General features: G+C 48.5%; 1 protein-coding gene across 1 annotated transcript; it reads left to right on the forward strand.

Moving 5' to 3' along the window:
- Nucleotides 1–305: 305 nt before the first annotated feature.
- Nucleotides 306–15,158, forward strand: Cav3 (caveolin 3). The gene is made up of 2 exons (XM_059256834.1): nt 306–741; nt 14,412–15,158. The coding sequence occupies exons 1-2, from the start codon at nt 628–630 to the stop codon at nt 14,751–14,753; spliced, it is 456 nt and encodes a 151-aa protein (XP_059112817.1). The 5' UTR covers nt 306–627; the 3' UTR covers nt 14,754–15,158.
- Nucleotides 15,159–16,872: the final 1,714 nt, after the last annotated feature.

Here is a 16,872-nt window from a genome sequence, read left to right on the forward strand (position 1 = left end):
ATCTACCAGACATTTCCAGTTCACCCAGTAGAATCCCCCACAAAGCCAATCTCCTCCCCTCCAGGATGGGAGGGGTCTTGATGGTTATTATCTGTTCCTTATATTATCCCTATTCCCAGTTAGGGTCCTGGTGGCCCAGAGAAGGGACATGTGCCAAGGTCACTTAGCAGCTAGCAAGAGACAGGGCTGGGACAGAGCCCACCTCCCTTCTCCAATGGGCAGCTGATTCTGGGAGGAGCCTGAGTACTCAGCAACAAATTCCAGGGACTCCAGGAGAGTTGCTCAGCCCGCCTCCACAGAGTACCGGGAAGGCCAGGCCCTGGTGGCTGGCAGGGAATGCCAGGTCTCCTCTCGCGTGAGGCCAATGGCCAGCACAGCCCCCTTTAAGGAGCGCTCTGCCATCCAGTCTTAATTTTAGCTTGGAGGCCTGCCACCGGCAGCTTTAACCAGAGGCCCGCTAAAGTTATGCAGGACAGCTGTCAGCCGGCATGCTGGGTGGGGCCTATTTAGCCTCCAGGGGCACTGGTCTGGAGACCCCAAGCTTGGTCCTTCTGCCCCAGGACTGTCAACGGCACCGGCTACAAGGCTCGAATCTCCTTCTGAAGAATCTCCCTCCCCAGCCCCACGATGATGACCGAAGAGCACTCGGATCTGGAGGCACGGATCATCAAGGACATTCACTGCAAGGAGATAGACTTGGTGAACCGCGACCCCAAGAACATCAATGAGGACATTGTGAAGGTAGGTTCTGTGCCCGAGCAGGACATCATGGTCCTCACACACTGAGGTCAGCCTCCCCAAAACCCCTGGATACTGCCTTCTTCAAACCCCAGTGAACAGGCAAATCTGTACAGGCCTTAGAAGGCAAGAAGAAAACTTCTGCCACATGCGTGATGGGGCTGAGGGGAAGACACCAAAAATGCCTTCTTACTAGTAGCTCCAAGTGCCTGCCCTCGGCTCTGGCCCCAGGCCCAGGAGGAATCGCTGAGAAAATTCAGAACCAGGCCAAGCGGGTTGCTCTACCGTGCCTGTGGCACTTAGGCTGTCTCCATAGTGGGCTTGGGGTTAATCTGAGGGCAGCTTCACCGGTGGCCCCTCCAAGAGGCACTGGTTGCTGTACGGCAGTGCCTAGTGTTTGTCCCTCTGGCACACTGGGACCTATCGGCATCCCTCCAGTTCCCTTGCCTCAGCCTAGCTCCCTGCCTCACCGCAGGCCTAGTGACCAGGACCAGGTGAAGGCCTCTCAGCAGGTGCCTGGAAGGAAACACTCAAGTCACTAGCCTTGGGTCCCCACAATTCAATCTCCACTTAAAAGCCAGAGGGGTCTCCCTCAGAGCGAAGTCCCAGCCACCAGCCTCAGAGTCCCCAGAGGGGCTGCGTATCTGGACTCAGCACTGAGAATCACAGGCCAGAGCTGCCTGTAGAATTAGAGGTGCGGTGTGACCCTTCTACCGTCCCCCTGCAAACTGTAAAATCACCAAGAGTCCGGCAGCCACTCCTTCCCAGCTGCTGTGCCCTGTACACGATGGTAGGCATGGTGCTGTTTTGGCACGACAGTCGCTATGGTTTAGTTTTACACGTGTAGTTTTATAAGATTAGACAAGAGTCAGGCCAGGCTGACAGAAAAACTAAGCAGACAGTACCAAGATGACCAAAGCACCCACCTGCTCTGAAGTTTAAACTTTTCCTAGTAGTCCCTTTCAAAAAAAAAAAAGAAAAATCTAACAGCAGAAATTGATTTCTATGAGGCTGACAAGATGGTTCAGTGGATAAGGATGCCCACTGCCAAACTTGATACCCTGAGTTCAGTCCCCAGCTCAGAACCTATGTAGTAAGAGGAGAGAACAGATTCCTGCAAGCCCTCTGACTTCCACACACGCACCACAGTGCATGCATATACACACATGAACACACACTAGTTAATTGGTTAATTTTTTAATTAATTTTTATGTTTTTATTAAACTCTATATCCAGAATTGTAGCATCTCAACATCTAAGCTGCATAAAAGGCTATATATATGTTTGTAGAACTTGGTGTATGTCTTATACTGAGGACACACCTCAGTGTGGACTCCAGATTTTTCTCAGAAGTGCATGCTCCATATTTGGTTCATAAAATGTAATATTGAAAACTGATTCATTTGCTCAAATTGTGCCAGACATTCTTAAGTTTTCCAATAGTGAAGCTGCCCCCTCTTTGTTTTTTGTTTTTTGTTTTTTGTTTTTTGAGACAGGGTTTCTGTATGTAGCGCTGGCTGTCCTGAAACTCAATTTGTAGACCAGGCTGGCCTTGAACTCACAGAGATCTGTCTGCCTCTACCTTGAGTGTGAGAATCAAAGACATGCGCCACCAACGCCCAACAATGCATCTCTCTTTTTATATTGTGATTATGATGACACAGAATTTAGAGACCTGGGGTCATATGAGCCACAGATTTTGGTAACACAACCAAGGATTCATTCAAAGGCACAGCCAGAGCTGGCCTCCTTCAGGACAGTTCCTTCTATGTGGTGAAAACCCAACTTCTCATGTGCCTGTCCACACCCAACATAAGCTACTGCCCTGTTTGTTCTGCCTGGTGACTCCCCTTGCCAGCCCCACAGAGCACGTCCCTATATCTTGGGCAGAAGTGCTTGCCTTCACTCCACCCCACTCAGACTTCAAGGCCACTACCAAATGTCACCTCCTCCAGAAGGACTTTCCTGACTCCTGTAGGAAGCCTCTCTGTCCTTTCACTGGGACTGACCTCTCTAACAGCTCACACTGTTGTGTTTTATTGACATAAGGCACTAAAAGTGGAGATGGAACTACATGAGAGACATACAAAAAAAATTCCAGCTTCAAAATACTAGAGAAGTGTAGCAGTCATGGTTTCCATAGAGTGGTCCCGCTGAACTGCCTAGTTTCAACTCCAGACTCCTCCCCCAAAGGGAAGACACTGGACATGTCACCTAAGCTTCTGAACCTCCTGTGGCACTGCAAACAGTAACATTTACCTCCATCAGGTAAATGAACCTCAGACAGCTCTGAGCAGCAGAAATGTCATGTGTGGGCTGAATGAGATGAGGGATTTGAAGTTGTATAGCATGGTCCTCACTCCCAGGAAGTATATAGTTCATTGAAACTAAACAGAGCCCTCAAGCAGCTTCCAGTCCAGAAGGCTGGAAAACTGAGCCCTCTGGAGTCCTTGGTGAGCCACTGGGGGTGGGACGAGAAGTATGGGAAAGCACAGTTGCTCCGGGAGGCTGTGAGGGGTATCAAGTGCAGAGGGGACTCGGGGTCTACCGAACCAAGAGGGAGGTGGCGTCAAGCCCTGGGTCCAGACTATGATCCAAAGAAAGAGACAGAGACAGCGGTGTAGATACCCTGCTTTCTGCAGTTTTTCTGAGGCAGAGGCGTGTCCTCTTTGGCATCCCTGATCCCCGTTCAAACAGCTCCTAAAGACTAAATCAAGGATGCACAAATAGTTTTGTCCAGAGGAAATTAACTTACATTGTTTGGTCATCGTCTGCTTTGGGAAACTGTCTGGCATTTCCTTTCCTTCATTTTCAATGAGCCAGAAATGAAATATTTAGAAATACAGAACAGGGAGTATTTCGGGAGATAAATACCACACACAGGTTCTCTGAGACTTCAGGACTGTGTATTTTTTTTTTAAAGAGGGGGGGGAGAGAGCTGACTGTCTGAGGGGTGGGAGCAGGCTGTCAGAACAGGACAGCCTTCTACTGCCTGGGTCCCTGTCATCACCTGGGAAAGAAACAAGACAAGGATGGATGGCAGGTGAGAGGGGAGAACAGAGAGATAAGACAGAGGCCAAGGCCGAAGGCACAGAAGGCCACAGCATCATGCTGAGTGGCCTCTGCCAGGGTGTTCTCACATGTCAGCCGGGTCCTTGTGGGCTAGGATGAACGGCAAGGACAGAATCCGGGAAGCGCCAGCTGTGGTCCCCATTTCTGGCGGCAGCTAAGACACTAAGCTTGCTGAGTGTCTTGAAAAATCCTTTTGGGTAGAGAAGAGGGACATATACTTCCCTCTGCAATCAGCTGCCAGATTTCACACAGTAAAATCCAAGAGAGAAAGGAGACAGAGCCACCTGGGGAGCCCCAGCACAGGGAGGCACTTCCTAGTGGTGCTGCCCTTGAACCCAGGCTGGAAAGAGAGAGTCTGATCGAAATGGAACCTATACACCCACTAGACTTGAACTAGTCTCTCATACTCGGGTCAGGCCCCTGGCTGAGTGAAAGTCATGAGAGATGACAGCTGAGGAATTGGGAAGAGGGCACTTCACTCCCTTCCCCCGCCCATTCCTGCTGTGGACCCCCACAAGTCACTGAGAACCTGCTGCATACCAGGCACCATGCTGACATAGAGGATATGGTGGGAGCTGGATGCATACCACGTACTAGGCTTTGGGGCCGCTAGGCTCACTAGTACATGTGCCCCACATGATGACACCTCCTGAAGACTCAATTGTAGAGACTCTAGCAGCCTTCCTCATGCATGCCTAGAAACCCCAGCCTACCCCAGCCACTGGAGTCACTTCTGAGAAGGTTCATGGCTGATTCCAAGTCCTTTCCTCACTGGTTCACACATGGGCACTCCATCCTGAAGCAGCAACTTTATCTCTCCCTCCTTGAGTGCCTCAAGTCAGCCCCAAAGAAAGAGCAGCAGATAGATGTGTCCAAACTCTTCTCAGTACCTGAATTCTCCACCCACTCTAATTCACACCTTCTACAAAACACCCTCCTCCTTCCAATGGCACCTCCTGCTTCTCAGCTAAGGACAAGAAGTGCTGAGAGGAGCCAGCCATCTACCACTTCCCTCAAAGTCCCACTTCGAGCTTTGGTGAAGCTGGGACACACTGCTGTGCAGTAATAAAGCTGACCCAATGCTTGCCCTTGGGAAGAATCCAAGCCTTGCCGATGAAACTGGACTAAGGAGCTGGTATAGGGGAAGGTGCCAAATGCCATAAGCTTGTGTCAGATGAAGTGTCCTGGAAGGTTAGGGGAGAAAAGTGACTTGTGCCTGGGAAAATCAGGAGCCGTCTTCATGGCAAAACGATACCCAAGGTGGATTTTTTTTTTTAAATGAGAAAAATTTTAAATGAGGAACAGGCATTCTAAAAAGATGAGTGGAGTGAGCAGTGCTATGCAGGCTTTTCACAGTTGTAGGAAGAATATTGATGGAGTGAATGTGAGAGGCAGGTGTTGTCACCACCCCTGCCTGTGTGCATGCAGACATTACTAATGGATCACAGTACTTTTCCAGGAAGCCAAGCCCACTAGCTAGTCAGAATTGGTACCACAAATAAAGCCTCTTCTTTTCTATTCTGGCTGCTGGAGAATACTGAACTATCCAATGAGGAAAGCCCAGAGCATCCAAAAGACAATTTGTGGGTGAGAAAGCAGAAATGCATGTTGAGGCTGGATCATAGTTCACTCAGTCCTCACTGGCACTTCCTTCCTGTGCCTTGCCCTCAGTAACGTTCCTCTCAAAATGAGGACATGGGCTCTGGGGAGATGACTCAGTCAGAAGAGCACTTGCTGCCCAAGCATGAGGACCTGAGTTTAGTTCCCTAAGACCCACATAAAAAGTCAGGCAGGGCTGTATGTGCCTGTGACCCCAGCACCAGGGCTGGGGGAGGTGAAAACATCCTTGAGCCTTGCAGGCTAGCCAGGCTAGCTGGAAAGGTGAGTTCCAGGTGAGAGACTGTCTCAGGGACATGAGAAGCAACTGAGAAAGATTCAGTGTTGGCCTCTGGCCTCCATGTACACACACACACACACACACACACACACACACACACACATGCACCCACATATGCATGCATACATATGAACACACACAAAGCTATATGGAACTAATATAGAGGGATCCTCACTTAGTGATACAGAGACTATGTTGGTCTAGACCAGTGGTTCCCAACCTTTTTGTTTTGTTTTGTTTTGTTTTTTTTGGTTTTTTTCGAGACAGGGTTTCTCTGTGTAGCTTTGCGCCTTTCCTGGAACTCACTTGGTAGTCCAGGCTGGCCTCGAACTCACAGAGATCCGCCTGGCTCTGCCTCCCAAGTGTTGGGATTAAAGGCGTGCGCCACCACCGCCAGGCTGGTTCCCAACCTTCTTAATGTTGCAACCCTTTAATACAGCTCCTCATGCTGTGGTGACCCCAACCATAAAATTATTTTGTTACTACTTCATAACTGTAAAACTGTAAGTTTGCTACTGTTACAAATCATAATGTAATGTCTATGTTTTCTAATGGTCTTAGGCAACCCCGGTGAAAGGGTCATTCAACTCCCAAAAAGGGTCACCACCTACAGGTTGAGAACAGCTGGTCTAGACCTTTCAAAATGTGGTCTCCTTTTGAGGATTTAGCTTTCTAAAACACAGTTCCCTGTGTTCTGCCATCAGAAGTCTTTACCAAGGTAGAGAATGTCTTGTGCTCTCATTTTTGACATCAGCAAATAAGCCCCCCACCCCAGCTTCTAGAAAATCAACCTGGAACCCAAGGTGCTTTCCCCAGGGACACACTTTTGTCAGTAATCAACTGCTGTGCAATCCATCACCCCACCAGCTTTGTGGAATTGGCTGGGCAGTTCTCCTCTCTCTAGGGACATGCCCTACAGCTTCAGTCAGATTGTAGTCGAGGGCTGACATCACTTGGAGGCTCTTCTGAGCTGGACCATTCAAGAAGGTTCTGTGCTATTCTAGGACACAGGTAGAGACAGAGGACAGGACTCAGATGGATGCTGGGATGGCTGAGTCTCTGTCTCAGAGTTTTAGGACTATTTCTAGAAGAGCAGGTTGTAATACACACTTAGCACCACTGGCTTCTAGAGCAAGGTATAAAAGTAAACCACAAAAAAACGGTGACTCAGGAGTCCCCAAAGCAGGAGGTGCCAGGACTTCCTGGTGTTCAGTCTGGAGCTGGTCCAGTACTCTCTCTGTCACATTCTGGTAGTTAAAATGAGTCACATGGCAAGCTCAGGCTTGAGATGGGACAAAACCACCCACGGACATAGATACAAAGAGTTGTGACTCATTGAAGGTTATTTGAGGAGACTTACTAGCCTGCAGCCAAAAGCTGGTACACAGTCTAGGGCTCCAGCCAAGGTATTTCCATCACTCCCCACCCTACCTGCACCATCCTCACCAAAGGCACTAGCTGAGAGGGCAAGAGAGATGCCAGAAGGAGCCAGCAAGAGGCTAGATGTGAAAAACCGCACTGGGAGGACAGTGGGGCGCTGCTAGCCAGTCTCATTCTCACTTCCTGTGGCCCTGTTTTGGTCTCTTTCCTGGTCCTTTACACAAACACATGTCCCTTTGTGTTCCTTTGTGTTCCAGCAAAGGTTCTCTAAGTAGCCCTGTTGGATGCTCTCAGCCCAAGCTACTGGTAATACCTGACCACCTCTTGCACTGTGTTCTGAGCTTCAGCTCCTGCTGGGATATCCAGCTATAGAGAATGGAGAAAGCCTGGAGTGAGTGAAGTCCTGAGTGAATGTGTGCTATTGACATAGGAACAGTTATGTCAAAAGCCCCAGAGCCTCAGACCCATGGAATAACAGTGAGGATCAGAGGTAAATGGCAAAACCTCCCCCTTTGGTCTGTGTGTGGATGTTGATAATGTGTGCAGAAAGTGTCCACATAGCTTTCTTTTTCTGGATACTCACAGCCTAAAAACTGCTCTCCCATAGAGACTGCTCCTACAAAGATCAGTTAAACCAGGCTCCTTGATCTAACTCCATACCATAAACCCTGCCTCTTTGTTCAGCTTTATGCAATAACCTCACTTCTCTGTTCAACTCTATATAATAAATATGCTGAGCTTCCAGGGTGCTGTGGTTTCTCCACCAGAGAGCTCAGTCCCCCTGACCCTAGCTTTCTGTCTGTCTATCTGTGTTTGTCTTCTCTTCATTCCCTTACCACCCCAGTCAGGTCCATCCCTGGAGCAGTGCTGGACAAGGCCCCCAGCCCATGTGATGACCCTGGACAAGAAGCATGCAGAGGAGATTCAGGCACAAGCTTCGCTGTCTGTCTGACTTGGGTTGCCTTATGCTTGACCCTTAAACACCCTCTGAAATGACTAGTATAAGATGCATGGGCAGAGATGATCAATAGAGCCCAAATGCATTGTGGGTGTTATCATGGTCACCCCAGATCACACAGAAATCTGCTAGTATCATTTCTAACAAAAGAAGCAAATCTCATCCATCTTTTAAGACTGTTTTGGAAGCTATCATCTCATTTTACCTTATAATTTTATACACCAGTGCTTTTCAGACTGTGTGGGTAAGGGTCAGTCCTACTGTGGTCATCCCAGTCTGTTGTACAGCAATACTTTTGTAAGACATAGTAAAGATTAATGATCAGAGAAATGAAATGAAAAGTGGATATGTAGTATAAATCCTCATTAATATTATTATTCAGTAGTCATGAAATGACTGCACTGAATCTCTATGACTATTTCCAGCACCAAGTCAGCTCCTGTACTGACCTTCTGGGACTGAATGGCCACCATTTACATAGCAAGACAGCAAGCAGGCCAGGACACCAGGACCCAGCTACACTAAGCTGCTTGTTCCTGTCTTCTGTCTCCCAAGCTGATGCTATGCTGAGAACTGTGTCTATCCTCTCTTGTAGAGTTCAACACAGCAAATAACTAGACTCCCAGAGAAGAAAAGCATGGCACCTTGAGTCACACCATAACTCAACAGCCAAATGGAAGCTGGAATCCCAGCACCACCTCCCCCACTCCTAAATACCTTATCTGAATTGGCCTGACCCTGGATGACCAAGGATTCAGTCATGGGGAATTCTGGGTGGAGGCAGAATTTTGACAGGGGTAGTTGCTGTCCTACACCTCCCCAACTCTCTCAGTGACTGCAGGGGCTGTGCTGGCCTGTGCCAATCACCCAACTGGCTTTCTTGGTACTCCAAAAATAACTATGCCAGAGAAGAAGACACATGGGTCAAAAGAGTGCCAATCTTCCCTTCCCACCCTCCACATAGGTGGCTCTGAGGCTTCCTCAGCCCCAGGAAAAATCCTTCCTCCTTCTGCTGCTGAAAAAGAAATAGGAAATGAAGTCACAGTGTGCTTGATGCACTGGCATGGCCAACTGCTGAGGGACACTTAGGAACACTTTTTATGAATGGCTCTCCAGACCAGCAGTGGTGACCAGAGTGCTCACAGGTCTCAGATTTAATTTAGAGGAGCAGCTGCCTCCTTCCAGCACAGCACAGCACAGCCCTCCAACAGCATGTTGCTGTTTCAAAGAAAAGAGACCAGTTGCCAAACATCCAGCCCTCGAAGATGATCCTAGGAAATAATTCAAGTGTGGATGCCAATGGTTTCTGGGAAGGAATGGTAATTAAAAAACACAACAGAGAGATCTTCACAGAAGGGACAAGCACTATAAGCAGAAAAAGAGAGAAAGAATCCCATCCATTATCAACTGTCAATGAGAGGTACACACAGTTTGATGATGTCAGCAGGAGAATCCCTCTTCATGATCTGGAATCTCAGCAGAACTTCTGAGACATATTTTATAGGAACTTAAGAGCATTTGAACAAGTACTCCTCATTAATGAGCAGCTACTGTGTGGAGATATTGAGTACTGAGCACTGGGTGCTCAATAAGTATTTGTTTCTGTGGAAGAACAGATGGACCATGGGTAGATAAGAAGAAAAGAGGACAGATAGACAGGTGGACATGTGGATAGACAAACAGGAAGGGAGATGAATGAGTGAATAGAGATATAGAAGTGGGTAGATGGGTGGCTGGGTAGAAGATGGATGGGATAATGGATAGCAGATAGATAGTTAGATGGGTAGATAGATAGATGATAGATAGATAGATAGATAGATAGATAGATAGATAGATAGATAGATAGATAGATAGATGATAGATAGATAGTCATGTCAAACCCACCCATTTGGTCAGCAGCTGCACTGACACACAAGCCCACCTTTGGACCCTAGATTCCTAGTTTTTTTATCTTGTTTGTTTGTTTGTTTGTTTGTTTGTTTGTTTGTTTGTTTGTTTGAGACAGGATCTCACACTATAGACAGACTGACCTGCAACTCGCTATGTAATCCAGGCTTTCACCAAACTTATAGCAATTCTCCTGTCTCAGCCTCCCTGAGGTTGGCATTATAGACATGACTAGCTCTTTACTGAGGAATGCACTCTACTTCAGCCTCTGCCTCCATCAACAGCTGTTCCGCCGGCTTCTGTGTATCAGGTCCCCAAGATGTCCAACTTACAAAGAGTGAAGCTTGGTTTGGACTCAAAGTTTTGGATGTCTCAGTCCATGACAGAGGGCCCCATTGCTTTGACTCGATGATGAGGCAGTCCATCATGGCCAAAAACACATGTTGGAGCAAGTCGTTCACCTCATGGTAGGGAATTGAAAGGTGAAGAGGAAGGGACAAAGTTGCCTTTAAGGTCACACCACCTAGGGTCTAACAACCTTCTGCTAGGCACCAGCTCAAAGGTTCTTTGGTCTCCCAGGAGTGCTACCCTGGGACCAAGGCTTTAACATATGTTCCCTTAGAGGACATCTCAGATGCGAACTCTCGCAGGAGCTAACCACTCAGTGCTAGCTAGTGTTCTCAGTTTTCACATGTCTCCATTTATTTAATCCTCTGACAACTGCTACAAAACAGGGCAAGGAAAATGCAGCCCAGAAAAACTCAAAAACTTGACTGGCTCATCCAGCCAATGACAGCTTATGCAGGGTCCAAAGCACAGCAGCCACTTTGGAGCCAGACCCAAACAGGAAAAGTGTGAAACGGAGGAAGTTATTGAAATAAAGGGGCAGGCTGGGCTACAGTGACTGACGGCCCTCAGATCTGGGTGGGTGGTAAAGATAAAGAACTATGGTTCTGTCTTGGAATAGGTTTCTCTGCCCACCAAGGGCTAGATCTCACTGGGAGTGGTCACCCTCCCTGAGGGCTGCAGCACAGCCAGATGTACCTTGGGATCTGACTCCAGCTGTGCTAGTGGGAAGACATTGGATTAGTCAGGATGCCTGGGTTGAACCTGGTCCTGGTCCAAGCTAGAGCCCCCACTTCTGGGCCTCTGTGCTCCCCGAGTAAGGTGATGAGGAATGGGAAGCCTGTCATCAGGGAGCCCTCTGCTCAGGACTGTCGCATGAAAGCAAGGCAGGACAAGGATAGGTTGGGCAAGGAGGACAGTGGAGAGGAGCCAGATGCGACAAAGTCAGAGAACCAAACCTCTGGCCAAATGCCTCTTTGCTGGCAAAGTTCCTGAGGTCATGTGGGTCTCTTTACAAACTACCCCAGGAGATCCTCTCTGGAAGGTCCTCAACTTCCACCATGGAGGTTGGAAAGGCCTCTAAGAGAGGTGAGGGTGGGGAATGAACCCATGTTAGGTTGGAAGGGCCCTCTAGCCTAGCTTCTAGGATCTTAAACTTTGGGAGATCCCTGAAGACATAGAAACTCTCCATTTTTGCTCCACACAAACCAAAAGTAAAGATGCCAGTTCTAAGCTGGGTGTATATAGCAATGGGCCAGTAGCTCCCATACCTGTCCATCTTTCCAACTCACATCTACTACTGAAAAACAGGTATCACCAAGTTCTCACTGACCTCCGCATCCATGCTCACCCTAGTGCTCCTAATGCCCAGCTGCAATAACTAAGCAATCTGCTCAAAACCCAGATTCAGCTGAGCACTGCCCACCACCATTGAAGGGCCCATGGTAGTGAAGTCTCCCCACATCCCCTCTCCAGCACCACACTGATCCTTGCTTGCATTGACCTTCAGGAAGCACCTGTATCTCCTGAGGGGCACACTGTATAGCTCACTGGCTTCTTGTAGCTTCTGTTCTTTCAGCCCACATGCTCTTTTCCAGCCTAAAACCCCTCTGCCCACCTCATAGCCTTCAGACACCAGCTTCCCCCAGGAAGCTCCATACATAGTCTGAGTTAAATGCCCCTTAGATGTAACCAGGCCCAACCTCCAGCTTAACACAGCACTTACTACACACATTAGCTCCATGAGGACCAGAGCTTATGACATGTCTACAGCTGATCCACAAATCTCTGCAGGATAAATGACCATCCAATTTCTTTTTGTATTTTTGGTTTTTGTTTTGAAACGGGGACTGATATAACCCAAGCTGTCCTTAATCACTCTGTATAGTTGAGGATGACCTTGAACTCCTGATCCTCTTGCCCCCACCTCTCAAGTTCTGGAATTACACGGTCTGTGTGGTGCTAAGGATTGAACCCAGGGCTTTGTGTATGCTAGGCCAATACTCTACCAGCTGAGCCTCATTCTAGCTCCTGGCTGCCAAACTTCTTTAGGATCACTAAATAATAGGATATATATGTCTTAGTTAGAATTTATGTTGCTGTAATAAAACACTATGGTCAAAGCAACTTGTGGAAGATAGGGTTTATTTCAGCTTACAGTTCTCGGGTCACACTTCATCAGTGAGGGAAGTCGGGACAGGAATTCAAGTATAGGAACCTGGAAGCAGGAACTGAAGCAAAGGCCATGGAGGAACACTACTAGTCTGAATGTAATTGGCCCCCATAATCTCATAGGGAGTGGCATTATTAGGAGGTGTGGCTTTGTTTGACCTTGTTGGAGGAGATGTGTCATTGTGGAGGTGGCCTTTGAGACCTCCTATGCTCAAGCCACACCCAGTGTCTCAGTTCACTTCCTGTTGCCTGCAGGATCAAGATGTAGCCCCTTCTCCACTCTCAGTTCCTTCCCCAGCACCATGTCTGCCTGCACGCCGCCATATCCCACCATCATGATAAAGGACTAAACCTCTGAAACTCTAAGCCACTCACAATTAAATGTTTTCCTTTATAAGAGTTGCTGTGGCCATGGTGTCTTTTCACAGCAACTGAAACCCTAATTAAGACAAACACTTTACTGGTTTGCTTCCCAAAGCTCACTCAGCCTGCCTTCTTATACACCCCAGTACCACCTCCCAGGCATGGCACCACCCACAATGGGCTGGGCCCTCCCACAGCAATCGCTAATTAAGAAAATGCACCACAGCTTGCCCACAGGCCAGTCTGGTGGGGACATTTTTTCAATAGAGGTCCCCTCTTCCCAAATGACTCTAGGTTGTGTCAAGTTAACAAAAAAAAACTGGTGGTGTCATCTTTCCGTCTTGATAACAAACACCTGAAATAAGCAATGTATAGAAACGTTCATTATACTCACAGCTGTAGAGGTACAGTCCATAGTCAGTTGGCTGCTTTCAGTACTGTGGTATGATAAGTACATCATGGTAGGAACACATGGTGAAGCCAAACTGTTCCTGATGGGAACAGGGAGTAAGAAAAATGAAGGAGACCAGAGCTCCCAGTGTGCCCTCCAGAGCACATTTCAAATGCCCTGACTCCCCACCACACCCCGCCTCTAGATGCCACTTCTTAAAGGTTCTACCATCTCACAGTAGTACCATCTTGGTGACCAAGCCTTTGCGGACCACTGCAGATCCAAAGTATAGCAGGCACTGTGACTCTAGCCCTGCCCTATTAAACAAGCTATTCCACTTCTGAGCATGCTTTTACCCAAGCATAGGATGAGGAGGCTGGACAGGCTTCAGAGTACCGTGCTGCTATAGCATGTGGCAAGTTAGCAGGGCTGGGAACCACCGTTATCATCCATATTGGGCAATCATTAGAGATACAGTCCCAGACCTCACCAAGACCTACTGAAGCTCAACAGACACCCACAGAGTTATTTATGTAGCTAGAGTTTTCCTGCCTGGCCCACAGTCAGGACAAATCTCTCTCACCTGCCAGTCCCACAGCCACTCAGACCCGACCAAGTAAACACAGAGACTTATATTGGTTACAAACTGTATGGCCGTGGCAGGCTTCTTGCTAACTTTTCTTACAGCTTAAATTAATCCATTTCTATAAATCTATACCTTGCCACGTGGCTTGTGGCTTACTGGGATCTTCACATGCGGCTTGTCATGGTGGCGGCTGGCATATTTGTTTAATCTTTTGTTTATTTTTTGTTTAGTTTTATTTTAGTTATGCATATGAACATTTTGCCTGTGTGTGTATACACACACACACATACATATATACATATATATATACACACATATATATACATATATACCTATATATGTACACACACACACACACACACACACACACACACACTGTGAGCCTGGGGCATGTGAAATTCAGAAGAGGGTGTCAGATCTCCTGGAACTGGAGTTATGGGTGATTGTGAGCCAGTATGTGGATGCTGGGAACCAAACCCAGGTCTTCTGTGAGAGCAACAGGTGCTCTCAGCTGCTAAACCATCTGTCCGGCTTCCCTCCCAGGGTGTCTGATGCAGGTATGTGAACACTAGAAAAGCCCACATAGGCTGCGAGTTGAGCTGTCCCCTTCTGGCTCCTGCAGGTAGATTTTGAAGACGTGATCGCCGAGCCCGAGGGCACCTACAGCTTCGATGGTGTGTGGAAGGTGAGCTACACCACTTTCACCGTCTCCAAGTACTGGTGCTACCGCCTGCTGTCTACACTGCTGGGTGTGCCCCTGGCCCTGCTCTGGGGCTTCCTGTTCGCCTGCATCTCCTTCTGCCACATCTGGGCCGTGGTGCCCTGCATTAAGAGCTACCTGATCGAGATCCAGTGCATCAGCCACATCTACTCCCTGTGTATCCGCACCTTCTGCAACCCGCTCTTTATTGCCCTGGGTCAGGTCTGCGGCAACATCAAGGTGGCGCTGCGGAGGGAAGGCTAACGCCAGGCTGGGCGATGGGGAAGGCTGGGCAGGGGGAATTGGGAAAGGTGAGCACCACGGCTCTGCTCCACGTGGGCTGCCTGAGAGCTCATTCTTTCGCGGTTCCTTTCAATTTCACCTCAAGATGGGAACACACGGGACAGGGGAGCCAGAAGGAAATGACAGCCCCGTGTGCAAACACAAGGCACCCCTTTGCTCTGCTCAGCCCACCACAGTCCCCTGCGAGCCTGCCTGAGGGGAAACGGTTTGTTAAGAGGCAGCTACCGCAAGGCTTTGCGTTCACATGTACTGTAATACCACAAACCAGCGCCAGTCCCCTAGGGGGTGACCCGGCTCCTCATGCAAAAGAGAGCAAGCAGTGACTGCTGGATGAGGAGGATGCTGCAATAAAGGGTTTCGGCTGCACCAGGGAACACCATGCTTTGTTTGTCCGTGAGTCGGTTGTGTGTCCTTCTCTGGTTCTGAAACCTAGAAAATTCAGTTGGACCCCTGGGCAAATTAGCCAGCACCAAGTTTTGTTTTCTTTACGGTTCTGTTTGTTTGCTGGGCACAAGGCTCGCCCATGTGAAGAGGTTATTTTCCCATGACTTCTGCTGCCCCCGAGGCTGCTAATGAGTACTCAGGGCAGGTGAGCATCCCCAGATAGGTCCCAGTCTCAAACATCTTGGAATCTCCCCTCTGGCTCAGAAGACACTGAGCCCAGAGCATATCTGGCTTTGCCATGTGACACGTGTGGCCATCAGCCCTAATAGATGCCATGAGTGTCTGAGGCCCCGGGCATACGTATCTGGGCCAGCTATGAAAATAACAGAGTGAACTCGCAACACCTCTTCATCTCCCCCAGAGTATAAACGTATACGAGTTTTCAGATTGCTCTCCACACATTCCCCATTGGGAACTCGGTCCCTTCCAGGTGACACTAAAGAATTCCAAGTCTCCAGTTAGACCACAGCACACGGTGGGTTTGACAAATCCCACACAGGGTTTGGTCCAAGATCCTCGCATCTTCCCACAAACACACGAGCACACCCAGGACTCCAGAGAAGAATACCGGGCCCCCCTTCTTGACCCTGCCACAGCCCATGCAGCTGTCACCAGCAGACAGGTGACCCTGGAGCCTGCCAGGAAACTGATATGAGAGGTCACTGTTTGGGGGAGGGAGAAAAAGGCAATGAAATATACAGGAAAAAAAATATTTATTAAGTGCACCTTTTATGAAGCAGCTGGTAAAGCAGGATTGACCACATCACTCACCAGATGCGGGGACATGGAGGCACCACACAAAGTCCATGGAAGAAGAATACCAAGGAATTCACACTGTGTGCTAAGTGGCATCTCATTGCAATTGAATACAGAACAGTTACATGCTGTAGCCAGGATCATCATCCAGGCAGGCTGCACAGACATCCCTTTGTGCTTCTGGAATGGATGACTCTGATTTGTACCAAAAGGAGACCACAGATTTTTAAGTGTAGATTTTTTTTTTTTGCAGGGCCTAAATAACTCTCACAGTTTGCACACTGACTCCTCATGGTCAGAACAATGAAACATTCCAGAATATTCAGCATGCTCCAGTTTAATACAACCTCCAGCCCTGAACATGGATTGTAAACAGGTTGGAAAACAGGAAGGGACATTGGGGATGTCAAGAGTGGGGCCTGAAGAAGGAGGACATAGGACACAGGATTGGGGGAGTGTTTGAGACCCCTAGAGATGCTAGGCTTTGATTGGAAAAATAACAAGAATTGGTGAAAATATTCTCCCGTGGGATTGGATGGGAGGTGCCAATCCAATGTTCCTGATGAAGTCAATCATCGCCTATGTCATAGACACAGGTGTCAGGACCATAACAAGACCCCAGGTACCAGCTAGAGATTCCACACAGAATGACACAGCATCCCAGGAGGTTTCAATGTCCAAAGCCTTGCACCTCTGGGGATCCCAGGAACACTGTGCCCCTGGTCAGAATATCTGAGTTACTGTTCCTTTGACCCCTGGTGACACCTGTTGGCTCTAAGGAGGGCAGCTTCTCAGTGAACAGCAAGGACAAAGGACATCTTCAAGATGCAGATGCTAACAGACCCCCACCCTACTGCCAGTGTGCACCCAGGCCACCTGG

This window comes from Peromyscus eremicus, chromosome 3 (genome assembly GCF_949786415.1).
Source record: "Peromyscus eremicus chromosome 3, PerEre_H2_v1, whole genome shotgun sequence".
Lineage (NCBI taxonomy): Eukaryota > Metazoa > Chordata > Mammalia > Rodentia > Cricetidae > Peromyscus > Peromyscus eremicus.

Bases quoted from the DNA above. Each gene is read 5' to 3' on its own strand.
- Cav3 (XM_059256834.1), top strand. From the start codon at position 628: ATGATGACCGAAGAGCACTCGGATCTGGAGGCACGGATCATCAAGGAC. The intron at 742-14,411 runs GTAGGTTCTGTG...TGGCTCCTGCAG, and splicing joins TCAATGAGGACATTGTGAAG to GTAGATTTTGAAGACGTGAT.